Source organism: Crocodylus siamensis, chromosome 1 (assembly GCF_052110815.1).
Source record: "Crocodylus siamensis isolate JL-2025a chromosome 1, ASM5211081v1, whole genome shotgun sequence".
NCBI classification, from domain to species: domain Eukaryota; kingdom Metazoa; phylum Chordata; order Crocodylia; family Crocodylidae; genus Crocodylus; species Crocodylus siamensis.
In genome coordinates, this window is record NC_143395.1 from 80944627 (window position 1) to 80972337 (window position 27711).

The following is a 27711-nucleotide window of genomic DNA, read 5'->3' on the forward strand; positions in this document are numbered from 1 at the left end:
CCCTGGGGTTCAGATGTCCCCTGATTTTGCTTGCCCTTACCCAAAAGGCCAAGGAACAAGCCAGGAGGAAAGCAAGAAAGCAGTTGTCCACAATTCAGCTGCTTAGAACTTGTGCCAGGTTCAATCTACAAGAACATTTTTTAAAAAGTCAATTTTCTCCCAGTCTTGATCCTCATCTCCCATTGTCATAAAATTGTGCAGTTGAGTTTCCTGCATTTGGGGAAACTTGTAGGGGTCAGCATGTCTGGAATACAAAAGACTGGCTCCACCCTGGGAAAACCACCTAGGTGATACTAGCCAAAAAGCTAACATTAGTCCAAAGCCCAAAGGCTTGTTCATTGTGGTGGGCCCCAGCACAGTCAACATCGTTTTAAGACATGGTGATCTCATAGCTCAGCACTGCTCTGTATGTGTGTCTATTCCAGATACCTTCCCTCCCACAAATGATTCAGGTGTTAATTAGCCACTGCCACTCATGACTGGAACCAGCTGTTTGTAGCACAAGTCCTAGGATCATTCAAAAATGTATACGCAGATAAGGTGCAGAGCAGCCTGGTCCAGCTCCACCTCATAGAGTGTGGGGCCACACTTATCATATTCAACAAGCTGAGAGAGGGGGTGACAGTAGAATTCTGGGATTTTTTGTTTTGCGCCCCTTTGGTAACATTTGCCAGACATTTAATGCTGGTAAAGAAACAGGAAACATTAGAAATGGGAAAGAAAAGCACACCTCATCTCTGGGAGTGAAGAGGAAGTCAAAATGCATTTAATGTAGTGGCTCACTTGACTTGAAAGAGGTGGCACTAAAGGGGAATGAGCGCAATGGGCTCTACCATATATCATATTCAGATGGGCTGCAGTAACCTATCCTTGTGGCAGGTTACCATCAGTATGTTTACCCAGTATGGGTCATGCATTGGCAACACATAGGGGGTGCACGTGAGTGCACATGCACCCTCTGAAATTGGTGGTGCATCCCCTGTGATTGGATGCTGCCAGTGGTGCTTGCCACCTCCCTCCTCGCCGCTGACATGGCTGGCGGCATCTGAGGGCAGTCACTGATCGGTGGTGCTGATGCAGTGCTTGCCATCTCCGTCAATACTGCCGAGGCCCCCAGCCACCGGGGGCATGCATCATTCATGGGGCCATGTGTTTTATAGTCATCTTCAGTGTTGGCTACATTCAATCAACTTCAGTATTGGTTTCTATTACTAAGCACATGCTGCTTTTAGCAGCAGTTTAATGAGGTCAGTGGTGACGTATAGGGGGGTGCACCCCCTGGCTGGCCACATTGGCCATTTAGGTGACGGGTAGGTGGCAGGCAGGAGCGCTGGGGCCCCCCTGCAAGCACCAGCTAGGGAGTGGTAGCGCCATGATGCTCTCAGAAGCGGCTGCAGCCACTTCTGGAATGCCCCTGGTTGGTGGGATCAGCTGCGGGTGACCCCCCCCCCCCCCACACACACAGTCAGTGAGATCAGCCAAAGGGGGACCCCTCCCCAGTCACTGACTGGTCATTGGGGGAGGGCATGTGCCCCCCCAGTCTAAGGCAGCACGAGTTGCCCATGAGTGAGGTTACCTTGTATGCAAATATAAGAGAAGGAGTTTTTCCCCCCCATGTTGATTGGGAAGGGACCTAATCTTAATGAATAGTGTAGTTACAGCAATGTAGAGCCCATTTTTAGCATGTGCAGCCAAAACTGTAAAGCAGGCAACCAATTTTAAAATCTGATGCCACTGTGGTTTTATGGCAAAGGCTATTGGACATTATTATAAAATTAACTCTAGACAATTTAGTTTTTTAATGCTCTGAGAGTCTGTTATAAAGACATTCACCTGTTTTTTCTGAATGATGAAATACTCTGAATGATAAATGTGGTCATTAGTGGGGTCTTCTACCCAAATCCACCAAGGCTCTCCAACTGTGCCATGCACCTAAAAGAAAATAATGAAAACATTCACATTACAAACTGTGTAAAAACATTAGGCTATATCAATTATTTGGAGGTATTTCATTATGATATAGGTGTCTATGGAACAAATACAAAGAGTCTTGTGGCAGAAGATGATGGAGCAATATAAAAATAGATTAAACCATTCTACTGGAAATGAATAAGCTATGCTTGAGACATATACGACATAAAGGTTTGTCTCTATGGGTTTTTCATCCAAAGCATGCTGAGTAATAAATAGTGATTTCAATACTCATCTTAGGCTTGTAAGCAGAGAACTGGCATTAGTCATTATATGTAATGGGCCCTCTAACTGGTGCTGGAGCTACCTGACAGACCTGAGCAAGGAAAGGTTGACACACTGCTTGCTTAAACAGGAAAGCAGGAAGCTACATTTACATTTCAAGGTAAAAATCTGTTACAAAGATAAGGGATTGAGACTGCCATAATCAACACCCTGTTCAAAAGTGGGGTGTGACAAATGAAAAGCAGGAAACACATTTACATTCAAACAATAACCTGTGAAAAACAAGGCACCATCCAACCTTACTTATCTATTAACATTAGAAGAAAGGACCAGGAAAGGATCAATACATTCAAATGTATTGAATGTTATCGACTAGCTAATAGTAGATGCTTAGATATAAGAACAAAGCAAATCATACCAAATCATAAACTAAAGTGAAGAAGTAACAGACCAGTGCAAAGAAGAAAGGGAAGGGAATTAAGAAACTTGTCCCAATTATAAATCCCAATTATGTGAAACCTTTCAGGTTTGCAAGAAATTTAGTTTAATCCAGGTCTGAAATTTTCAGTGAAACCAAGAACTTTAAAGAAAGCCAATCAGAGATCATTCCTTAGAATACTGAGACTATGATTACCAGCCATCTATAAATAGTGGACACAGGCTGGAGGGAATGTTGGGCACTTCTACAGGGGGATAAATTCTGACTGGATATATGCCAGAGTATTTGTGTGTTTGCTGGACTGCTGACCTGTGGTCCACCTGAAGAAATCCCCTGTGGTGGAGACAAGAGTCTGGCCAGCCTTGCTTTGCAGCAGTCGAGACCCATGCTGTAAGATTATGCTTTTTCTCAGCTACTAATCTTGTGTTGTCAATTAATCAATAAACTCCTCACATTTGTTGGAATGACCTATGGGTCTGTGTCACAGGATCAAGGAGATGTCCTGTGACTAATATGGGGTTAAGGAACTGCCAATCACTAGGGGCAGCTCAGGTGCCAGTTGCCGCAGCAACTAGACAGGTCAGGTGACCAGAAGGGGGCAGGGCCGGGCCTTCATAAACAGCCCAGGCCGGAGCCTAGCTAGCAGTTCCCCTCTGGCAGCTGCAGCTCTATGGGAGAGCTGAGCAGCAGAGTCAATGGTGACTGGCTGCAATGATGTGAGGGGAGAGAGAGAGCCTGGACAGACGTATGGGTGAGAGTCCAGCATTGAGTGGAGTTGGCACTATGAGCTCAGGCGCTTATGTTATGTTGTAGCCAGCTGGCTGACTCTTTGGTTTACTTATGGTTACACCAGAGGACTGGGTGAGGCTGTAGGGGTGAGAGGAGGCCTCATGGGGACTCCCCAGTAGCTTGGGGGATCCCGGTGCCCAGTGGGGGGCACAGCGAGCAGTGCCACAGGGGCACAGTGTGCCGAGTGCCGCAGAGGTGCTCGGCATGGCCACGAAAGGGCGCTTAGACCCTGCAGGGGGCGAGGAAGCGTGGGAAGCATGGCACAGACCCCCAGAGGTGGTGAGGAAGCGCGGGGAGCGCAGTGCAGGCCACAGAGGGGGTGAGGACGCGCAGTAGGCGCGGCGCGAGTGTGGGAAGTGCGGCATAGACCCCAGAGGTGGCGAGGAAGTGCGGGGAGCACAGCACAGGCCACAGAGGGGGTGAGGACACGCAGGAGGCGCAGCACGAGCGCGGGGAAGCATGGCTTAGACCCCAGAGAGGGGGCGCAGGCCCTAGGCAGCCCCGTACTATATCAAGCCATCCCAAGGCGGGCGGCATGCGTCACTGACAGGCACCCAAGACAGGTGTGGGCCAAGGAGTGTCCCAGAGGGCTTCCACGGCAACAGGGGAGCCCAAGGAACCAGAGGGGCCAGGTAAGGCTCCGGCCGCCTGAGCCTACAGGGACACACTTAATTGGATGATCATCATTGGCAGGATTCAGCAGGGGCCAGGTAAGGCTTAGGCCGCCTGAGCCTAATCGGACGATCACCATTGACAGGACTCAGAAGGGGCAAGGTAGGGCTCAGGCCGCCTGAGCCCAGTTGATGTAAAGAGCTAATCCAGGTAGGGGGGCCAAGCCCAGGGATGCCAGAGAAGGGGCGTTGGGGGCAGGCCAGCCCAGGGGGCGCCAGGTAGGGTGCAGAAGGTTAAGGACCAGACAACGTCCAGGAAGAGCTGCGAGGCTTGGGGTGTGCTACAGGGGAGGTAGGAGGCATGCACTGCCCATAAGGCTGGGGTGAGAGCACCCCATTTGGAATGGAGGTAATACCAGCGCGGTATCATAGGTGCAAGTAGGCAGCCTCCCATACTGAACCTAAGATCAAAGATGTGGCGGGTGAGTCGAGGGTGCTGGATTGCCTAATTGACATGGCAGGGGGCGCTAGCGAGTACACGGCCGCTCGCAGGCCCCACTCCATGACAGTCTGTTTGAATCTTTTCACCCTTACTGCCCCACTTAGAGCCTGTTTTACAGGCTGTATTAACAGACATTTCTCATATGAAACTGGCTTCTTATTAAGAAATCTACTTAGGGAGTTGCAGACTAATTTCCTGGTGCTCCCTCTAAACTTATGCTTCTGCACATGAACGTTCCATTAAGGTTACTAATCAGTGAATTGTTTTTCCTGACACTATCTTCTTTTGGGTAGGGATGCCAATAGCCACATATTCTTCGGATACTGCATTGGTTAGACATTGATTCACACGCACCTTATCCAGAAAATATGTGGTTGGGAAGTTTAGAACCCACTGGGCACTGATCTGGATGAGGTGAAAAGAATATAAACTGGGCTCAGTACTATGGAGACAACTCCCATGTTTTGGCATCTGGTAACACTTCCCTCTCATTCTCCCTTTGGGTCTGTCTTATACTATGCTGTGATCTTGTCAGGGTATTATGTTGAGAGTCACAGACATGGATAGGCTGAATAAGGGACTCCAACCACCATGCTTTGGGTCAGGAAAAAAAATCATGGCTTGCCAGAATAATAGAGACATTTATCATACAGTCGTGCTTCTTTTAATCACTTGTGGAGTGGAAATAGAAAAGGCTTGGCAACGGAAAGTGGCAACAAGACTAATAAATGAACATGGGTGAATGTCTGAAGATTCCTGAGGATGTGGAGCTACAAAATTGTTGGCAGTAATTTAACCTCTATGTTTAAACACTATATAAAGCAACTTATAAAAAGCAGTTGTTTACATTTTATACATTTCATATGATATAATACAGGAATATTTTTTCATTCTATTTTATGCATTATAATAAGCTTCTGTCAGCATGATTTATTATGGTTTAGAAAATATATACTTCTGGAGGGGAAGGAACATACTGTGGAAAGACACCTTTTTTTAAACTTCATACATTCCCATGGGGTAATTTCCTACCCAGATGCATATTTTGTGCAGTATCTTAAAGTTAAAATATTTTAGAATTAAAACTTTTTAGGACATTGTCACTGGCAATGCAGTGCACAATATCCGCAAAGAACAGCCAGCTTACATAATGGTTTGCTCTCTGTGGATGAAAAACTGCCCAGCGTAACATGTTACCCCAGGCATGAATGTGTTTTTTCATATGGGGTGACAACTTAACCCCAAGCCTATGTTAACACATTGGGGTAAAACAATGTAATTTCTGTATAAATGACAGGCCTAGACCTGTTTAGCCACTTTGGGTGGATGCACCTGAAAAGTCAGCATTCATTCACACTTCATTCATGTCCACTTCAGGTATCCATGGTAGCTAATGGATGGCCATCTTCCACTCTGTTTTTTCAGAAGATGTGGTAATCTCTTTCGCTAACCACTTTGTTCCCAGGCTGCAAGGTCATCAAAACATCCTGACCTTTGCCAGAAACAACAAACCAATCAAAACCTTTGTGATATCCAAATCCACCTCTGCTCTCTTTTTCTCATGGCAAAACTTCACCTCACCTGTCCCTTTCATAACATAAAAGCTAGTTTGCCCTGCCTTTGTTGGAAGTGAGGACAAGGAGCAAAGGGACAGCAGGGAAGAAACAGAACAACATCATACTGCAATATAGTGTACACTATGGAGTTCCTTTCAATACCTCCCATGCCCTTTTTACCTGATTTCAATAAGTCCCTGCATGTGTAGTTTCCAAACATCATCCACCCACATTTGGCTTGCCTGCAAAGGGTGGATGCTGGCCTCTGGCTTCTGTGCCCAGAAGAGGGTGCTACTTGCATAGCCACAGGGCAGGGCAGAATTGCTTTTGTGACAGCATAGGTGGACAGGCTTGTCTTTGATTGTTATTTATATGCATTCAGCAGTAATAATTTTTTTTTTTTTCCCCATTGCAGTCCAGGAGGAGAAAGCAGTGCCTAGTCAGTGCTGAAGCCTGTCTTGCTCGGGTAACTGGGGATGACAGCAACAAATCCACTGATGAAATCTTAACCTAAGGCAGTGAGGATGCTGACTTTGTTCCAGACATGGGAGACTGTTCAGAGCAAGAAAACCATGCATCTATGGAAGTTTCATCCAGCTCAGATGAGGAGTTTGTGCCACAAGCAGAAGTGATGCCAACACTTCCAGTAGGAAAGGGAAGAGGACCAGTCCAGGGCTGCCATGGAAGACGGAGAGCTACAGCAGGATGTGGAGCAGAACCACTGCCACCACCCCCAGAAAACATTGCAGATGATGACACCTTTAGAGGAAGGAATGGCAGTGAGGCGGAAAACCTCCATAGCTAATACATCATCAGAGAACAGCCAAGGACACAGTCCATGAAAGTGCTGGGCCAACAAAAGAAAGTAATAAAGACACAGTGATAGAAATGTGTGTTCCACCTGTTTCTCTCACGAGATATCCTGACTGTTATCATAAGAGAAACAAACAAAGGCAGAAAGAAGATTTAGGGAGTGGAATGACAGCCATCCTGAAAATGGAAAGGAGTAGAAAAAGCTGGATGAAACAGAGCTAAAATCCTACATTAGCCTCCTACTGCTGAGTGGTCTATACCACGGTGGTCATGAGGCACTGGAGGAGTCATGGGAGCAACACACTGGGTGTTTTTGCTTCTGTGCCACCGTGATTTTAAAATGATTCTGTCAGATCACCAATTATCTGAGATTTGATAACAAACTAACACGTAAGGAAAGGAGAGTCGTGGACAAGCTTGCTGCCTTCAGAGATATTTGGACACAATTTGTGGAGAAGCTCAGGAAATGGTGCATTCCAGGAATACACCTGACAGTTGCTCAGCAGCTCCTTGTGTTCAGGGGTCACTGTCCCTTCAGACATAAGCCCAGCAAGCCTGCCAAATATGGCTTGAAAATTTGGTGATGCTGTGATGCAGCAACATTATTCCCCCTGTCTGGAGACATCTACCTGGGCAAGCAACCAAAAGCTCCATGTCAAGGTAATCTTGGTACCCAGGTCATTGGAAAACTTGTTCATCCCTGGTACAAGACGGGAAGGAATATGGTGGGTCACAATTTCTTTACAAGTACTGACCTGGCAGAAAAACTGCTACAACAGGATTTCACTTATGTGCGTATGATTTGGAAAAACAAGGCTGATATCCCAAATGAAATGCAAGCAAATGGAAGAAGGAAAACCTTTTCATCCATTTTTGCTTTTGATGGGGAACTCACCCTAGTTTCCTATGTTTCAAAGAAGTCCAAATTTGTGCTGTTGCTGGCAAGCATGCACCATGACCTGTCAGTGTGTGGACGAGAACTTGATGGTTTTTAACACCAGAAAATGCAAGGTTCTCTACCTTGGGAAGAAAAACCTGCAGCATCCTTATAGGCTCGGCAGTGCTACACTGGCTAGCACTACGGAAGAAAGAGACTTGGGGGTCATCATTGACCACAAGATGAACATGAGCCTGCAATGCGATTATGCGGCTAGTAAAGTGACCAAAATGCTGGCGTGCATCCATAGATGCTTCTCAAGCAAATCCCGGGACGTCATCCTCCCCTTGTACTTGGCCTTGTTGAGGCCCCAGCTGGAGTACTGCGTCCAGTTTTGGGCTCCACAATTCAAAAAGGATGTGGAGAAGCTTGAGAGAGTGCAGAGAAGAGCCACGTGCATGACCAGAGGTCAGAAAAACAGACCTTACAACGACAGGGTGAGAGCCACGGGGCTCTTTTTAGCCTGGAAAAGCGCAGCTCAGGGGTGATCTGATGGCCACCTATAAGTTTATCAGGGGTGACCACCAGTTGCTGGGGGAATGTTTGTTCACCAGAGCGCCCCAAGGGATGATGAGGTCAAACGGTTATAAACTGTTGCAAGACCGTTTCAGGCTGGACATAAGAAAGAATTGCTTTACTGTCTGAGCCCCCAAGGTCTGGAATAGCCTGCCATCGGAGGTGGTTCAAGCACCTACACTGAACACCTTCAAGAGCAAATTGGATGCTTATCTTGCTGGGATCCTATGACCCCAGCTGACTTCTTGCCCTTTTGGGCAGGGGGCTGGACTCGATGGTCTTCTGAGGTCCCTTCCAGCCCTAATGTCTATGAAATCTATGAAACAGTTGATCAACGAATAAAACAAAGAATGATTGATACACGTAATCTGTCTAAGTCTGTCAAATTTGGTATGACTGCCCTAAATTATAAATTGCCACATCGCACCCCAGTAGAACCTTCTGCAAGCACGAGTGGATGTTGCGCTTTTTGTCTAAGGACAGATGACCACAAAACCCGGAAAAAATGTGAAGACTAAGCAATTTGCTTGTGTGCACCACAGTATATCACTGCTGCTTTATGTGGAATGCAAAATTTAGTTAAAACAGTTGGGAAATGTTTTTGGAAGTAAGTGTAAGTTTGAAAACAGTGTGAACTGCAGACTTAGCAAATTGTTAATTCATGTTTTGAAACGCTAAAAAAAGTTTAAAATTTGTTCATAGTTCTAGTTAAATAATATTTTGGGTTCAAATCATCATAAATACGCTTTCAAATCTGTATGTTTAATAAATAGTTTTTGGTACATTTATACTGTTGTCACTTGTTCCATTTTGTTCATGCAGGTGGGGTAACAAGTTACCCCATGAGAACAACAACGACGGTTTCATGAGAACAGATGAGGGTTAAACATACTTGACTGTGATAGATACAAAACGCTGACTTTAACTAAGTTATAGTTGATTTCAGTGGGAGCGAGGACTATGCATTCCGGCACGGAGCAATACAGATGACTAATAAGAGGACTCTTAGTTCATAGGGGAATTGAGGAACATTGACAAAGAAAAGGAGAAAGCAGGGAGATGAAGATAAAGACAGAGAGAAGTTTGACTTTTAAAAAAATGTTCTTCTAGATTGAACCTACCACAAGTTCTAGGCAGTTAAATTGTAGGCTTTTTTCCTGTGACAAAACTGTCTTTGCCATGGAGTTAAAGATTAGGGCAAACACCAAGTGTCAGCTTTTCAAAGTTTATTGTGTTATGTATCTACATTTGCACAAGCCTAACTTATGAACACACTAAAATCACACATTTGTGCACAAACATACCCCAATGACCTTCTAGCTGGACATATGTATCCGTAAATATGTGATCTGCAGAGCCATGCTGTTTGTTGATGTATGTAAGCTTAGGCATGTGCAAATAAAAGAAGGGTGCTTCTGATCATGAAAATCTGTTAATTTCTTTGCTTTTCAACAATGTTTCCCATCTATTTCTGTTGCAACATTTGGGTTGTTACTTTACTTCAAGAAAATCAATCACAAATTTGGATACTGACACACTGTTGCTAAAAACACTCACATTGACATGTACAGCATTGCACACTCCCATCCTAAAGGATGACTTTTACAAGAAAAGTTTCTTCTGAATTGGTTTTCTATACTATCAATTTTGATTTATTTGGCATAACAACAGTTCTTATAATAAAACCAGTAGTTCATTTGTCAACAATTTAACCAATGTATTTTAAATACTATCATGTATTTTCTAGTATGAAAACTTATTTTTCTATTCATAAAAAACCTAGGAAGTGACGGTATTTTAATGAATATTTTATTATTGCTAGCCTTAGAAATCATTGTTGCTAAAGATCGGGATGAATTAATTTCTCCCCTTTTTAGGAAATAATTCAAAAGACACTTTTTTGTACAGGTATTTTCTTAGTTTAGGAAAATACAAAGTGGGAAGCATTAACTTTGCTGGATATGTATTTCCAGTCTAATCCTAGTAACATGATTCACCTATCCCAAGTTTATTACTACTTTATTTGGCACCCACATCTACCTAGAAATGTTAAACAACCTGAATCTTTCTTAAAGAACTTTAATTTTAATTATTCTGATTTTATTAGCATATATATTTAAAAACATGTTACTGTGCTATGCTTTTATTTATTTATTTTGGTGTACTCATTTATTTTTCTTACAAGAACTTTATCTGGAAGTTCCTACGTCTTTTGGGCAGCTTGCCAGAGTACAGTAGTATGTTGTTGGAGGATCATTCCTTTATTGGTTTGTCAATGGTAAAATTAAATGATAGTTACTTTTAATGGCAAAAGTCCATGTGGATATTTACAGTAACAGAGATTTTATTTAGTGAAGTAACAATGAACTCACCATTTGCTAACACAAAAAGTAAAAAAACAGCAATGGAAAAAAGGCAGTAACTTTTCCTGGGTCTGAAGTATACAAATAAATGAATTCACTTGGGAAGAGCTTCAAATAACAATTGACAGAATACTTGTAATGCTTCCATTAAAAGATATTGGATGCCTGTAGATGTGAGGGATCTCTGCTCCAACGTGCTATAGTTACCATATGTTGGAGCAAGTCTGTTGGTGCGTGCTAATTAGCATGCTCCAGCAGGTTTGGCATTGCATGTATTAGAATCATAGAAAGTTAGGGTTGGAAGGGACCTCAGGAGGTCATCTAGCCCAACCCCTTGCTCAAATCAGGACTGTCCCTACGTAGATCATCCCACCCAGGGCTTTATTGAGACTGAAAAACCTCTATGGATGGAGAGTCCATCACCTCTCTAGGTAACCTGTTCCAGTGTTTCACCACCCCCCTAGTGAGCAAGTTTTCCCTAGTATCCAACTTAAACCTCCCTTGCTGCAACTTGAGATGGTTGTTTCTTGCTGTGTCATCTGCCACCACTGAGAACAGTCTAGCTTTATCCTTTTTGGAATATCCTTCAATTACTGAAGGCTGCTGTTAAATCGTCCCCTATTAAAATCCTTGTTAAAGTCAAGGTATATTATGCCCACTGCTTTTCCCACAAACGCAGAGCTAGTTATTTCATTACAGAAAGCAAAGCAAAGCAAAATTGGTAAAGCATGATTTGCCCTTAGGGAATCCATGCTAACTGTGCCTAATCACCTTCTCCTCCAAGTGTTTAGAAATGGATTCCTTGAGAACCTGCTCTATGATTTTTCTGGGGACTGAGGTGAGGCGACTGGTTTGTAGTTCTCTGGATTCCCCTTCTCTTTCTAAAAAATGTGTATTGTATTTGCCCTTTGCCAGTCATCTGAAGCCTTCCCTGATCACTATGAGTTTTCGAATATAACGGGCAGCAGCTCTGCAGTCACGTCAGCCAACTCTGTGAGCACCCTTGAATGCACTACATATTCACAGATTCATAGATGTTAGGGTCGGAAGGGACCTCAGCAGGACATCAAGTCCGACTTCCTGCCCTGTGCAGGAAAGAGCGCTAGGGTCAGATGACCCCAGCGAGGTGCTTGGCCAATCTCCTCTTGAAGACCCCAAAGGAAGAGGAGAAACACCACCTCCCTTGGAAGCCCATTCCAGATTCTGACTACCCTTACCTTGAAGGAGCTCTTTCTAATGTTCAACCTAAATCTGTTCTCCGTCAATTTCTGGCCATTGTCTCTAGTTGACAACAAGTGACAACAGTATAAATGTACCAAAAACTATTTATTAAACATACAGATTTGAAAGTGTATTTATGATGATTTGAACCCAAAATATTATTTAACTAGAACTATGAACAAATTTTAAACTTTTTTTAGCGTCTACTCCAGGGGGTGCCCTAGTAAACAGAGCATCTCCTATTCCTTGCTGTCATCCCCTGATGAATTTATAGGCAGCCACAAGATCACCTCTCAACCTTCTCTTGTAAAGGTCCCTCAGTCTCTCCTCATAGGACCTTGCCTGCAGGCCTCTGACCATAGGAATGGCCCTCCTTTGAATCCTCTCAAGATTCTCCGCAGTACTCCAACTGTGGCCTGACCAATGCTGCATAGAGGGGAAGCATCACCTCACTGGGCCTGCTTATCACGCATCTGCTAATGCATGATAAAATGCGGTTAGCCTTGTTGATCACATCGTTGCATTGACAATTCATGTTCATCTTGGAGTCAACTATGACTCCAGGATCCCTTTCTGCTGTTGTGCTGCTGAGAAGGTTATCCCCCAGGCTGGGTTCTTTTTGCTCAGGTGCAGCACTTTGCACTTGTCTTTGTTGAACTGCATCCTTTTTTGTTCTGACCATTTTTCCAACCTGCCCAGATCTGCCTGGATCCCTTCCCTACCCTCTGATATGTTAACTTTGCCCCATAATTTGGTATCATGTGCAAACTTGAACTGGGTGCTCTCTATGTCCTCATCCAAGTCACTGATGAAGACACTGAATAGCACCGGTACAAGGACCGAGTCTTGCAGGACTCCACTGCCCACATCTTTCCAGGTCAATATCAACCCGTCCACCACCACTCTCTGGCTGCGACCCCTAAGCTAATTTGCTACTTACCTGACTGTGTGATCATCTACATCACAGCTTGTCAGTTTATTTACAAGAAAAGAATGAGATACCATACTGAAGGCCTTCTTAAAGTCTAGGTAGATGGTAAACATTTTGTGACCTGGTCATAAAAAGAAACAAGGTTAGTCAGGCAGGATCTACCTGCAATGAACCTGTGCTGATTTCCTTTCAGGATTATTTCCCCTTCTGGGCTCCTTAAAGATTTTTTACAGAGTTTTCCCAAGGATGGAGGTGAGACTAACTGGCCTATAGTTTCCTGGTTCCTACCTCCTCCTCTTCTTGAAAATAAGGACCACAATGGCCCTTTTCATAGATTTCATAGACATTAGGGCTGGAAAGGACCTCAGGAGATCATCGAGTCCAGCCCCCTGCCCAAAGGGCAGGAAGTCAGCTGGGGTCATAGGATCCCAGCAAGATAAGCATCCAATTTACTCTTGAAGGTGTTCAATGTAGGTGTTTGAACCACCTCCGCTGGCAGACTGTTCCAGACCTTGGGGGCTCGGACAGTAAAGAAATTCTTCCTTATGTCCAGCTTGAAACGGTCTTGCAGGAGTTTGTGACCGTTTGACCTAGTCATCCCTTGGGGCGCTCTGGTGAACAGATGTTCCCCCAGATCCTGGTGGTCACCCCTGATAAACTTACAGGTGGCCATCAGATCACCCCTGAGCCTGCGCTTTTCCAGGCTAAAGAGTTCCATGGCTCTCAGCCTGTCATCGTAAGAGCTGTTTTCCTGACCTCTGATCATGCACGTGGCTCTCCTCTGGACTCTCTCAAGCTTCTCCACATCCTTTTTGAATTGTGGAGCCCAAAACTGGATACAGTACTCCAGCTGCGGCCTCACCAAGGCTGAGTACAAGGGGAGAATGATGTCCTGGGATTTGCTCGAGAAGCATCTATGGATGCACGCCAGCATTTTGGTCGCTTTACTAGCCGCAGCATCGCATTGCAGGCTCATGTTCATCTTGTGGTCAATGATGACCCCCAAGTCTCTTTCTTCTGTAGTGCTAACCAACGTAGCACTGCCGAGCCTATAAGGGTGCTGCAGGTTTTTCCTCCCAAGGTGGAGAACCTTGCATTTTTCGGTGTTTCGGTGGAGCATGAGGTTCTCGTCTGCCCATTTGCTGAGGTTGTCCAGGTCAGCCTGGATCACCCGCCTATCTTCTGGCGTGGATGCTTTGCCCCAAAGTTTGGTGTCATTGGCGAACTTGGCCAGTCCGCTCCTGACTCCAATGTCCACATCGTTAATGAAGATGTTGAACAGTATGGGTCCCAGGACAGAGCCTTGAGGGACCCCACTAGTCACAGGGCACCATGATGAGTGACTGCCATCAATCACAACCCTCTGGGTCTGACCACGAAGCCAATTTCCCAGCCAGCGGATCGTGGTGGAGCCAAGGCCAGAACTGGGCAGTTTGGCCAAGAGGTGATCATGGGATACCAGATCAAAAGCTTTTTTGAAGTCAAGATATATGACATCAATCTCCTCCCTCTTGTCCAGGTGATAGGTCACCTGGTCATAGAAGGAAATGAGATTGGTCAAACAAGACCTACCCACAACAAACCCGTGCTGGCTAGTCCTCTGGGAGCTGACTGGAGCACCATGAATGTTTGAACAGCTGTGCCAGCAGCTCTGGTATGACACTGGCCAATTCCTTCAGCACCCTTGGATGACGTTCATTCGGGCCTGCTGATTTGAACACATCCAACCCCTTCAAGTGACCCTTCACTATGTCTGCGCTAACTGTTGGTGGGCTGGTGTCCCTCCTGTGTCTACCTGTGATCCAACTGGGAGATTTGTCTTAATTTGTGTCTAGGAACACAGATGAAAAGAACTCATTGAAGAGCTGAGCTTTGTCCCCCCTCTCTGTCACCAATTGCCCTAGTTTGTCCTGTAGGGGTCGTATGCTACCCTGCACCTTCCTTTTGCTCCCTATATGCCTGAAAAAGGACATTTTGTTGTCCTTAATTATTGTCTAATATGGCCCCATGAACTTGTACGCATCCAGTTTTTCTCTCTACCCTGTTCTTTCACCACTGAGGGCTGCTGATCTCCCTCCCCAAACTCTGCTACCTGGTGCAGTAGTCTGGGAGCTGACTGTGCCTGTGAAGACGGAGGTAAAAAAAGGCATTAAGTACTTCAGCATTTTCCTCATCCTTTGTCACAAGGTTGCTTCTCTTATTCAGTAAGGGACCCACACTTTTGCTGACCTTTCTCTTGTTGCTAACATACTTGTAGAAACCCTTGTTGTTTCCCTTCACATCCCTTGCTAGCTGCAGGTCCAATTGCGCTTTGGCCTTCCTGACTTCATCCCTGCAAGCCCGAGCAATATTCTTATACTCCTTCCTAGTTATATATCCAAGCTTCCACTTCTTGTAAGCTTCTTTAAGCCAAAACCATGTTTAAAATAAAAGAGGTCTATATAATCTTCTGCTCTTTGAGTTCTAGATTTGCTGAAAGATCTCTGAAAAAAAATTGAGTTTTCTCAGTCATATTGCTATGACCAGGGATCTGGGTTTTCTGTTTTCCATGGAAAAACGCAGTAAAACCAAGATTTTCTCATTTTAGGGAGAAAGCCCCAGATTTCCTCCTTTAAAGGAGAAAAACATGGGAAACAGTTGGTTTCCCCTTGCAGGCTGGCAAAGTTGTGGGGAGTGGGAGGAGGGTGGTTAGGCAGGGGGTACCATGTTCATGTGTGCACATACACATGCACATGGCCACCAGGCAACCTGGGTAGCAGCTTCCTACAGGTAAGTGTGGTGGGGGGAGGAGGTGGGGATTGAGGTCCCCATAGTGAGGAAGGAAGGGAGAGAGTAAGGAAGGGCTGGGGCTTGCGTTGCTGGCCAGCCAGGGTGGTGCTTGGGGCCTGAGGCCTATGGCTGGAATGTGCAGCTGCAGGGCCTGGATGGGGAATGGGAAGGAGCTGCAGGTAGTTCATCCATGGGGCAGGGAAGGGAGAGGGGTTGGCTCCCCACTGCAATGCGCACTCCCAAGGGAACCATATGGAGCATGTGCCCCCCAGATTTGTGTGTGCTGCCTGTTGTGGGCTCAGGGCTCCCTGGTTTGCTGTTTCCCTCCCACTCCTCCAGGGCCTCCACGGCTAAGCAGGCAAGACTCAGCATAGCAGGGCAGAACCAGGAAGACTGGTGCCACTGCTGCAACCCCTGTACCACCATGGTGCAGCACCCCCTGCCTGCTCGACAGCAGCAGCAGGCATAACTTTGTGCCACCACCCCTGTTGCTGTAGGGGCGGGTAGGTAACATTGTACCATGGCAGCATGTGGCTCATGGCAGCAGCATTGAGCTTCCCCACCTGGCCCTGCTCAGCCCTGCTGTGCCAGGTCCCATCTGCTGCACTGCAGAGGCCCTCGGGGGAAGGCAGCAGGGCGGGGAGTCCAAAGCTCTCCCTCGCATGGCCTCCACACAGGTCATGCCAGCCGTGGGGGAGAGGGAGCCAGGATCCGTGTTCTGCTCTGCTGCAGCAGCTGCTACCTCCTGTGGGCACTGGCTCAGGCTCAGGCACTGTTGTGCGGGGCAGGGGTTTATGGACCCAGGTCCCTTGTCCCATAGCTCTGGCAGCTGTGGGCTGCCAGCTGGGAGGCCAGGGACTGTGGGTAGGGAGTAAAGGGCACCAGAAGGGTTGCGGGGCTGTGGGTTGGAAGTAAGGGGCAATGGCATAGGCAGGGCAGTGGCATACCAGGGCTACTCAGCGCCACAAAGGACAGTAGTGGGGGAGGGGGACACATGATCCATGCTGGATCCATGTCCTGGTGGGTGAAGGGGGAAGAGGGAGCTCTGATTTTCTATGATAAAAAACCTCAAATCAAATGCCAAAATGTATAGGCATTTAGAATGTATTTTATTACAATGGTTGAGGCACTGGTAGGTTTCCAAATTGCTTTAACATTGTAAATAGATGAATAAAACATTGTGCTGAACCAATACCTATACATATATAGTGATGTTTCATTTTAATCATGGAAAACAGTGGATTTGGCGGTTTCATAGTTTCATAGTTTGTAGGGTCGGAAGGGACCTGAGCAGATCATCTAGTCCGACCCCCTGCCATGGCAGGAAAGAGTACTGGGGTCAAATGACCCCAGCAAGATGTTCATCTAACCTCCTCTTAAACACCCCCAGGGTAGGAGCCTGCACCACTTCTCTTGCAAGCTGGTTCCAGACCCTAGCCGCCCTGACTGTGAAGTAGCGCCTCCTGATATCTAACCTAAATCTACCCTCTGCCAGCTTGTGACCGTTATTCCTGGTCACTCCTGGCGGTGCTCGGGGAAACAGTGACTTCCCCAATGCCTGCTGATCCCCCCTGACTAGTTTATAACAGGCCACAAGATCCCCCCTCAGCCTTCTCTTTTGGAGGCTGAACAGGTTCAGGTCCCGCAGCCTCTCCTCATAGGGCCTGCCCCACTGTCCCCAATCATATGAGTGGCCCTCCTCTGGACCCTCTCCATGCTGTCGACATCCCTCTTGAAGTGCGGCACCCAGAATTGGACGCAATACTCCAGCTGCGGCCTGACCAGCGCCGCATAGAGGGGGAGGATCACCTCCTTAGACCTGCTCAAGATGCATCTGTGGATGCATGCCAAGGTGCGGTTGGCCTTCCTGACTGCCTCTCCACACTGCCGGGCCATGTTCATCTTGGAGTCAATGATGACCCCCAGATCCCTTTCTGCCTCTGTGCTGATAAGAGGGGAGTTCCCCAGCCTGTAGGTATGGTGCCGGTTGTTCCTCCCGAGGTGCATCACCTTGCACTTGTCTGTGTTGAAACCCATCCTATTCTCGTCCACCCACCCTTGTAACCTGTCGAGGTCTGATTGTAGCCTGTTGCATCCTTCCAATGTACCCACGTCCCCCCACGTCTTAGTGTCATCAGTAAATTTGAACAGGGTGCTTTTTACCCCCTCATCCAAATCGCTGATGAAGATGTTGAACAGTGCGGGCCTGAGGACCGAGCCCTGCGGAACCCCACTGCCCACGTCCTTCCAGGTTGAGAAGGACCCATCTACTACCACCCTCTGGGTGCGGCCCTCCAGCCAGTTGGCGACCCATTTGACTGTGTGGGTATCTACACCACAGCCCCCCAGTTTCTTAATGAGAACAGGGTGAGAGACAGTGTCAAAAGCCTTCCGGAAGTCCAGGAAGATTATATCCACTGCTACCCCTGCATCTAATGATCTGGTGATCTTGATCTGGTGATCTGATCGTAAAAGGCCACCAGGTTGGTCTGACAGGATCTTCCACTGATGAACCCATGTTGGTCGCCCCTAAGCATGCAGTCTCCTGCTGGCCCCTCCTGGATGTGTGCCAGCATAATTTTCTCAAACAGATTGCCTAGGATCGAGGTGAGACTAATCGGCCTACAGTTTCCCGGGTCCTCCTTCCTGCCTTTTTTGAAGATGGGGACCACGTTGGCCCTCTTCCAGTCCTCCAGTACCTTACCAGAGCACCACGAGTGCTCATAAAGTTGTGCCAGGGGACTTGCAATGACCCCGGCCAGTTCCTTTAGAACTCTAGGGTGGAGATCATCCGGGCCGGCTGATTTGAATATGTCCAACCCCTCCAGAAGCTCCCTAACTAAATCCTCGCTAACCCGTGGCCCAGGTGTGCCTCCCCCGGGGCCCGAGGTGGGCCCAGCAGGGAGGTGGCTGTTCTGGACCCTACTTAGGAAGATGGAGGCAAAGAAATCATTAAACATGTTAGCTTTGCCGTCTGGTGTGACGACCAAGTTACCCATGTTGTCCTGCAAGGGCCCCACATTACCCGGGACCTTCTTTTTACCCCCTATGTATTTAAAAAAAGACTTCTTATTGTCCTTAATCTGGGAAGCCAGTCCCAGTTCCATCTCTGCCTTGGCCTTCCTAACTGCCCCCCTACATCCCCGAGCAACTACAGAATAGCCCTCCCCAGTGATGACCCCTTCTTTCCACTGGGTATAAGCCTCCTTTTTAGCAAGGAGACATTCCCGGATTCTTTTGGTGAGCCACAGAGGCTTGTGTGCTCTCCTGCTCCCTTTGATCCTCGTTGGGATTACCTTCCTTTGGGCTTGGAGGATCGTCTCCTTAAGGAGCGACCATTCTCCTTGGACACCTGGCTCCCCACCCCGCCGGGACCTCAGCGCTTCTCCAACTATCCTCCTTAGCTCATTGAAGTCTGCACTCCTAAAATCTAGGGCCGCTGCCTTACTGCATGCCTTTGCCACCTTGCGCTGGATGGTGAATTCCAGCAGGCGATGATCGCTGTCACCCAGGTGGTTGAGCACTCGCAGCCCCCTCACCAGGTCACCACCCGTGGCCAGCACTAGGTCCAACAAGGCGTCTACTCTGTGCACCTCCTGGGTTAGATGGAGGTCCTGCACTCTGGCCAGGAACCTACGTGAGCATTCAGACCTGGCTGACTGTTCTTCCCAGCAGATGTCTGGGAAATTCAGTTCCCCCATGACAACCACATCCTTAGCCTTCACTACCTCTGTGAGCTGACCCAAGAATTCCTGGTCAAGCTCTTCACCCTGGTTGGGAGGTCTGTAGTAGACTCCCACCATTAAGTCCCTTTCCCCTCGACTGCCTTGTACTCTAACCCGAAGCACTTCAGAGTGCCCCTCCCCTGGCTCCTTGCTAATTAACAAGGATGTGTATTCCTCCTTAATATAGAGTGCCACGCCCCCACCCCTCTTTCCTATCCTGTCCCTCCTGTACAGCCTATAGCCCTTGACATTGACCGCCCAATCATGCGTTTCATCCCACCACGTTTCTGTAATCCCCACTATGTCCGGGCTGGTTTTTTAATCAGAGAATTTGTTATTTTTCATTGAATTTGCAATTTTTATACCAAGAAAACCAGGATTCTTGGCTATTGCCCTTGATCCAATGAGCATCTTTACAAAAGGCTCCGGCTCTTGGGAGCTCCTCTACTTAAAGCACCTGCAGCATCACATGCATTCAGCGTCCCACACTTGAAAATGGCAGCGGAGATACTTTAACTAAGGCTTGTTGAAAGAGGTTTAGTTAAAGTGCCCCACCGCCATTTTGAAATGCAGGACACTGAATACACTGTACATTGTAGGTGCTTTAATTAGAGCGCCTCCCAAGAGCTGGAGCACGTGTAAAGATGACCATTGGGTCAACAGTCACAGCAATAAGGCTGGGCAAAACTTCATTTGCTCCAAAGATCTTTCTGCAAATCCAGAACTCAAAGAGCAGAAGAGTATACAGACCTCTTTTATGTTAAATATGGTTTTGCTTTGGAACAGCACTCTACAAAAAAATTGAAAAATGATTTTTTAAAAGAAACAATTCCAGTTAAAACGTGTTAATCTTTTTTTGTCCTTAACAATAGTTTGACTCAATAGTACTGAACTTTACATTGGCAACACTGAAAAAAGATATTACATAATGAAGATTCAGCTAAATCTTTCTTAGCAACCTCCTTTCATATTAGATAACAATATATATAAGTAATTAAATGAGTCACCAACACTAAGCAGCAGAAAATTAAATTAGAGATTCATGTAAAGATATTTACATAACCAATTCCACAGCAAACACATTTCCTTAATTTTGGTCACTTTGCTATTCACAATCTAGAGCCTTGTTACACTTCACACTATGAGCTGCTCAAATGTTGATTGGTGTTAGTGCTAGCTTGGGGTTGGAGCAGTCATACATTCAGGCCTTCAGGGGCCTGGAGGACTGAATCGTAAAGATCGCTCCCCTCTACCTCATTCTGGGCTTCCCTCCACCCCCCACCATCCCCGCCCCCTGCACTCTAGGGTTCTCCATGTTTTCCCCTGTCCTCAGGGTTCTCCCCCACCTAGATGTGGCTGTCTGTCCCAGGGGATAGGCCCAGAGAGCAGCAGCAGCAGTGGCTGGGCAGATAGCTTAACCCCTCCCTGTCTGCTCCCATGGGACAGACAGAATGGGCAGCCACAAGTAAGCAAGGTGGGGGGTAGGAAAGAAGGGCAGGAGGGGCTAGTGAGCATGGATTTGAGGTACTGGGGAGGACTGTGGGCAGTGGGGTCAGTGAGCCCAATCTGGGTGGGGTGTTTATACTAACATGGAGTCTAGATTACTACACATTAGTGTAACATGATCTGGGTAACATGGATCAGAGATAAACCTAGGCTTGACTGGCATAACTTTAAGCAACCTAAAGTGTGATTAAAACTAGTTTCAGGTATTAATGTGGACAACCCAGGGCTTAAGAGTTCCAAGATTCACCTAAAATTAACATGTAACAAGGCCCTAAACCAGCACAGTTTTCTAAACAAAAAACAAAAGCCCTTGTGGCTAGAGAAAATAATTAGTGTAAATGTATTTAATTTATAAATAAGATGCTATATGTACACTCTTGCGCTTAAAAAAGGGGGTATATACACTATAAAACCAGAATTTTTTAATTCATCTTAATCCAGGAATAGATATTAATCGTTAGCCTTCAGGATTACAGTCTCTGAGAGGCAAGAGAGAAAGATATTACTGAAAATGAAGAAAAGCCTATTGTTAATTTATGCTTTGTCTGTTGGAAAAGATTTTACCAGTTATATTCCCATAATTGTACCAATATAATACTCTCTAGTCACTTTTATTCCATTATGAAAGTGTCTTTTTTGGTTTAGCTTAAATCCCTTTCCAAGTGACGCATACTAAAACAAAGGATGTACTAGAATAAAAACATCTACGTAGGTTGTTTGTGTCATATATACACATGTATCTATTTAAATTAATCTCTCTCCTTTAGAGACAAGTCACTGGAGCAGATGACCCTTTATATTTTAATTTGTCAAGACAAGATTAGAACTTGTACATGTCAAGTACTTTACGTTGCCTAAATTTGTCATCTATTTTTTATTCATTCATCTGTTTTTGAACTTAAAATTCCATTAAGTCTGGAAGGTATATGCCAGTTAGTATTCATATCTGTTCTAAGTACTTAGGACTGTATTGTTTTACTTTTTTTATTTGAAGAGAAAACTGGGTATGTTCTTCCATAAGCACTTCAATAGTCGTTTATCTTATAAAGAAAATTTGATCTTGCTAGTGTGAAAAGATAGTTTCAAACATCTAAGCAACTGAAATTTCATTGCAATCTTCATCTTAATTACTGAAACCAGATAAAGGTATTCACAAGCCCCTTCATTTTTACCTGGTCATTCCATGAAAAATCAGGAGTGATGTTCAGTCTAACTCGGAGTACAGTACGCGTAATTGGTTGAATAGTGGCTTCCATTGTAATGGAGGGAATTTGATGGACGCATTGTTTGACCTTTAAACCAATTTTCACATGATGCAGCATGTGACCTGTAAAGAAAACATCAGGTGTTAACAAATTTGCATTTACAGGACAAAATAATAGAAATCATACTTTTAAATAGGGTTTGAGAGAGGGATATTATTGCTTGCTTTTGTTGTTCAGTGTGTAAATGACTGACCCTCTTGACCTGGCATGTCTGAATATTTTGTAATACTTAACTTGAATTAGCAATTTACAGCTCAGAAAAAAATCAGTATCAACCCCTCTACTGGTTATTACCAATGGGTTAAAATAATGATTAAGAATTCACAAGCCAAGTCCATCCTTTCTTTCAATTACTTTTTTTGACCAGGCACTTAGAAAGCTATATAATTCCTTCTATAAACATGAATACTGACCTTTATTTAATGAAAGATACATATTTGAGCATTTACAACCCCAGAATATAGTGATTCAAAGTACAGAGAATCTTGTGTTTGTATGAAGATGAATGAAGGTAGCCAGTGGCCTAAACATATAGATACAGTAAACGTATCTCACAATGGCTTTGATCATTTTGGAACATAACAATGAGGTGTGGAGGCAAGGGGAAGACTGATGTTCTGGAACATCTCATCTTCTACTACACTCCTGATTACTGAGGTAAAGAAGGGATTATATTCTTAGAAAAGTATTTCTTGGTCATGTTTTACAATTCAGACATCTATTCCCTTCCTTTCAGGATGCAACACACAAAATACAATGGTTAATAGAGGGGCCCAGGGGCTGGCAACCTTTGTCAGCTGTTGGCCAGAACAACCCCGCCCCAGGCTAGTGTGGGTCAGGTGGCTTGGCAGCATGCCAGCAACTGCGCTCACACCAGAGCCAGGCAGGTGGGAGCTGCACCTGCACTGCTAGCACTTCGTCCTATCCTCTGCTCCCTGGATGTAGCACTGGTGCAGCTTTCAGCTGCTGGGGAGTTCTGCTGGAACCTACTGCCACTTCTCCCACACCACGCACCTCCAACTAGCTCAGTGTGGACACAGGTGGAAGCTGGCTTAGTTCCCCATGAGCTGGAAGGTGTACTGGGAAGCATGGGGAAGGGAGAAGTGGCAGCAGTGCTGGTACAGCTTCCAGGCACCTAGCTCTAGCACAGCTCCTCGCTGTCCAGCCCCCTGCGGTTACGGGCAGAGACGAGCCTTCTGGATCCACAGGTCAGATCCATTTGCTCCACAGACTGTATGTTGCTGATCCCTGGTATAGGCAATATTAGTTCTATTTTGTTTTTATTCAGATTTCTTAGGAGAGATACTCTTAGCTCTACTTCATTCAGCTACTAACTGGTAGGGGTGTGCGAAGTGGGCTGTATTTTGTTCGGATTTGGCCCGATTCAGGGGAGAGTGATTCGATTTGTTGATTTAAATCACCGTCCCAATTCGATTCAGCTGAATTCAAATCTGAAGATTTGAAGCTGTTTCGGATAATCAGCAATTCAGCCATAGACACAGCTTTAAATATTTTTTCTACATACATTGAGGTACCAGGTGCAGCTTGTGAATGCTGAGATGGTGGGGCAGATGGAGTGTCTCACAGGAGCGTGGTGTTCCCCCAGGTGCTCAGCAGCAGAATCAGAAGTGGACCAGAATTAATTCCAGTCCACTTCTGGGTCAGCTGCTGAGAACTGCTTCTGGGTCCACCACTGAGCGTGCTGGCAACCCCCCATGCTCCTGTGGGACGCTCTATCTGTCCCAGCATCTCAGCATTCACAAGCCACCTGATACCTTGAAGTATGTAGAAAAAAACATTTAAAGCTCTGTCTATGTCCGAATCATAAAATCTCTCCAAATCAATTCAGAGGGTTCTGATTTGATTCTGAGAGATTAAAGGGTCTCCTGATTCAACTTGGATTCGGATATTCGGCTGCCAAATTGGGCCGAATCTACTGAACTGAATCAGCGACCGAAGCTTCGCACAGCCCTACTAAATGGAGCGGACAGCTGATTCATCTCATTTTACTGTGATTGCTTTGATATTAATCAGCTAGAAATTTTAAATGCAATTATGATAGTTAAGAATCCTCACTTTTCAAAGCTGCATTACAGATGGTTAACTGAATCTTTTTGATGCCATTATACAATATCTATGTACAGCTCCCAATAAAAAGAAATGTGGCTACAGACATACAGACATATGTATGAAGGCTACATGTTCAGGAAAAAAGAAAACAAAAGACTTTCCCTAATATTTTAGCATTTACCCCAAAATGTTAAGAGCATAACAACTTGAAATTGGTAGCATTTGTTTTTACATATTCTTTGTTTTCTCTCCTTATCCATCTCCATCTGAGTCACCTATATGATAATTTTGTCTTCCTGGATTGGAGCTTACCTGTGCTAGAAAAGTTGCAGTGATTTAAACTAAAGCTTTGTCTACATGGAAAGAATCACAAATTTAAGGACAAAACAATTTTACCAATCAACCTGCTCTCTCTGAACACCTACAGTCTGTTAAAAAAATCCAAAATTCTCTGATAAAATATCCAAAATCCCATGATTAGAATTCACAAAATTTCCATTTTTTGTGATTAAAATGAAACACCACTATATTTATTTGTCTTTCTGTTGAACACAATATTTTATTGATACATTTACAATTTTAAAGCAATTTGGAAAACTACCAGTGTCTCAAACATTATAATAAAATACATTCTAAATGCCTATATTTTTTGGCATTTGATTTTTTTTGTTTTTAATCATGGAAAATTAGAGCTCCCCCTAGCACCTTTGCTCATCAGGATGCTGTAGCTGTTCCCCCACTGCTTTATGGCGCTGAGAAACCTTGATATGCCAGTGCCCCTCACTCCCAAGCCAGATCTCCCCAGCCCTGCTGGTGCCCCTCACTCCTGACCCACAGTCCCTGCTTGCACCATCACTCCCTCCGGGCAGCAGCTCCCCTCCTGAACCAAGATGCAGGTCCAACTGCAGCTGTCATCCCTGCTGCTTTGTGGTGTTGAGCAGCCCTGACATTCCAGTACCTTGCCTCTAGCCCTACCATACTGTTGCCCCTCGCTCTCAAACCACAGTCTCCCAAGCCCTGCCTGTGCTCCCACGTTTTGCCATGCCCAGCCAAGGGAAGCCTGGCAGCAGGTATAGGGCAGGTAGGAAGGAAGAGAGTGAAAGAGGAAAGGGAAGTGGAATGTAGCAGGGGCTACCTACAGGGCCAAATGGGGTCTGTTCCAGCCACCTTTTAACCCCTGCTGAATGGGGACCACTGCTGCTTGCCTGCTGCCCCACACAAGTCCCTGGCCCATTGTCCCTGCCATGATTCTCAGATTATCAGGCCCAACCCTCTCCCTCTTGGCACAGGGCTTAGGGTTTTCCAGCCTTTTTTGCAAGCAGCATATTGCAGGCTGAAACTCTGCCAGCTTGCAAAGAGCTATCTGTGAAGGGAAAAATCTATGTTTTTCTCCTTCAAGGGGGCAAAGCTGCATTTTTCTCTGTGAAAGGGGAAAATTCGTGTTTTTTCTCCCCAAGGGAGGGGTGGGGGAATCCATGTTTTTCCATAGGAACCAAAAAACCTGGATCCCTGGTCATAAGTTTTGTGGGTTTGTACAGGCTCACAATAAGTTTCCACCATGGAACACACCATAAACTTTAGCAGCAATTCAATGCTGCTATATTTTGTGTATGTTTATCTTCCCTTATTATGCAATGGGACCAGTTACAGAAAACTGTTACAAATTATCAGCTGATGATGGTGATAAGTTCCCCACCTCCTGGTATAATTGTTTCATTTGTCTACAGCTTAAAACTGTTTAGAAATTCAATCTTCTTTTGTGAAGGGACCTATTTAGTTTAAGAGTATGCTATATTGATTTTGTTTAAGTCAGTTTCTGAGCAACTTAAGTTGAATTGATCTAAAGCACTCAAACCAGTGTCTAAGCAAAATAATCAGTTTCTAAATGGGTATAGTTAAATTGGCATACTTTTCACAGCCAAGCTCTTAATCAACTTAAAAACGATCTCGCTAAATCATTACAAACCTCACATGTAGAAACTTTAACCTGTGCTTTAATCACTTTAGTTTTCATCTTTGCATTAAGTTTATCTTTGTAAAAGGCATGTATCATTTTAATTTCATTTTAAAACAAATTAAACAAACAAAACTTTTCCAATACAGAATTAATGCACTTGTTCTGCATGTACTTTTACTGTCTTCAATGAGTGTAAGCAAAAATTTAGAAGTTACATGAAATACTGATGCCACTTATTCAGTTAATGCATCTCAAAAGAACTACACAGACAATCTTTTGCTAGCATCCCATTCCAAAACATGATCGATGTACACAGAAATTTCTGTCTTCAGAGACCCACCCATTCTGCACAAGTATCTGCTGCTAAACATCCCATTTTAGAAGCACATTTATGTTGATTTTATTCTATTTATTCATCAAGAGAAAAGATTGGTGACTCTTCAAATTTTCATAAGCAGTTTACTATAAAACAAGTAAGTACTTGGCTATTTAAAAATATTTAAGTGTAGAATGTGTGCGTTCCACAAAGATAGCCATGTTTCCTTAAGATTTAACTAGCTGATGTGAAAAATCGTTGCACTGATTTTCATAGCAAAACACAAAACCTCCCATTTCTCTTTTCCCTAAGTTGCAATGTATAGGTGGATTGCTTTATTTAAAATACTCTTGTTTTGCTAGTTACAAAACATTAGATCCTTGAGCTGCACAGGAAGTACACCACTGAGTCCCACTCAGAGCTAACATCTATCCAAGCCTTTCTCTCTCTGCCTAGGGACAGGTATTCAAAAAGCCTGAGCCTGAATTGACTCAGTCTTTGGAGGTTAGTCTAGCCTGGCTAGGTTGAACTGGTTTATAACTACAGAGACGTGCCCTCTGGACTGAGAAAATGCAGGCACATGCCTGCAGTGCCTCAGGCTAGAAGCTAGGGGGCACTAGAACAGGCCTTCTTTCCCTTCCATGGTACTGAGCTGACAGGGAGGGGCATGGCCAGGCCCCAGTAGGATTCTCTGATTAGGGATCCCAGCCCTGCTGGGGTGGAACAGAGAGCCCTGCCCAGGGCTGTAAAGCATCTGGGATTCTGGGGGACTCTGGCTTAAGTTAAAACATGAAGGGGTCTGGGACAGACATTGCATAAACTGGTTTGAACCAAATCAGTTAAGTCCAATACTACATTCAACCGGTTTTATCTCAGGCCAGTTTCAGACATTTTCAAACTGGTTTATGTGCACTGAACATCTGTTCTGTTACAGGTTTAAAAGAATTTCTCATCACGTAAACCAGTTTGTGCATAATGTCTGTTCCTAGCCTCTTCAGATACGAGAAATGGGAGCCAGCGAGCTCTACTCTTAATATTCTAATTCCTAAGTCAAATGACACTTAACGTGGAAGACATGTTCACATTGAAACTAGTAGTAAGGCGGTGTGCTGGAAACTAGCTTAAAGTTGGAGTGTGTTCCCTTCCTTTATTTCACTGTGACTGATTTTTTAATTAAGAGAAGAGATAGCTGGCCAGCATATATACAAACCATCTTTCCTTAACTTCAG

At 45.2% G+C, this 27711-nt stretch overlaps 1 protein-coding gene across 3 annotated transcripts in view; it reads right to left on the bottom strand.

The window, feature by feature from the left end:
• The window catches only part of ASCC3 (activating signal cointegrator 1 complex subunit 3), a 560200-nt gene that overhangs the window by 123580 nt on the left and 408909 nt on the right, over nt 1–27711 (bottom strand). For all 3 annotated transcript variants that reach the window (XM_090037230.1, XM_090037224.1, XM_090037218.1), the window contains 2 exons: nt 22047–22201; nt 1834–1932 (listed from right to left, as the gene is read on the bottom strand). In XM_090037230.1, the coding sequence (XP_089893356.1) occupies nt 1834–1932; nt 22047–22201 (254 nt within the window). The remainder of the gene's footprint in view (nt 1–1833; nt 1933–22046; nt 22202–27711) is intronic.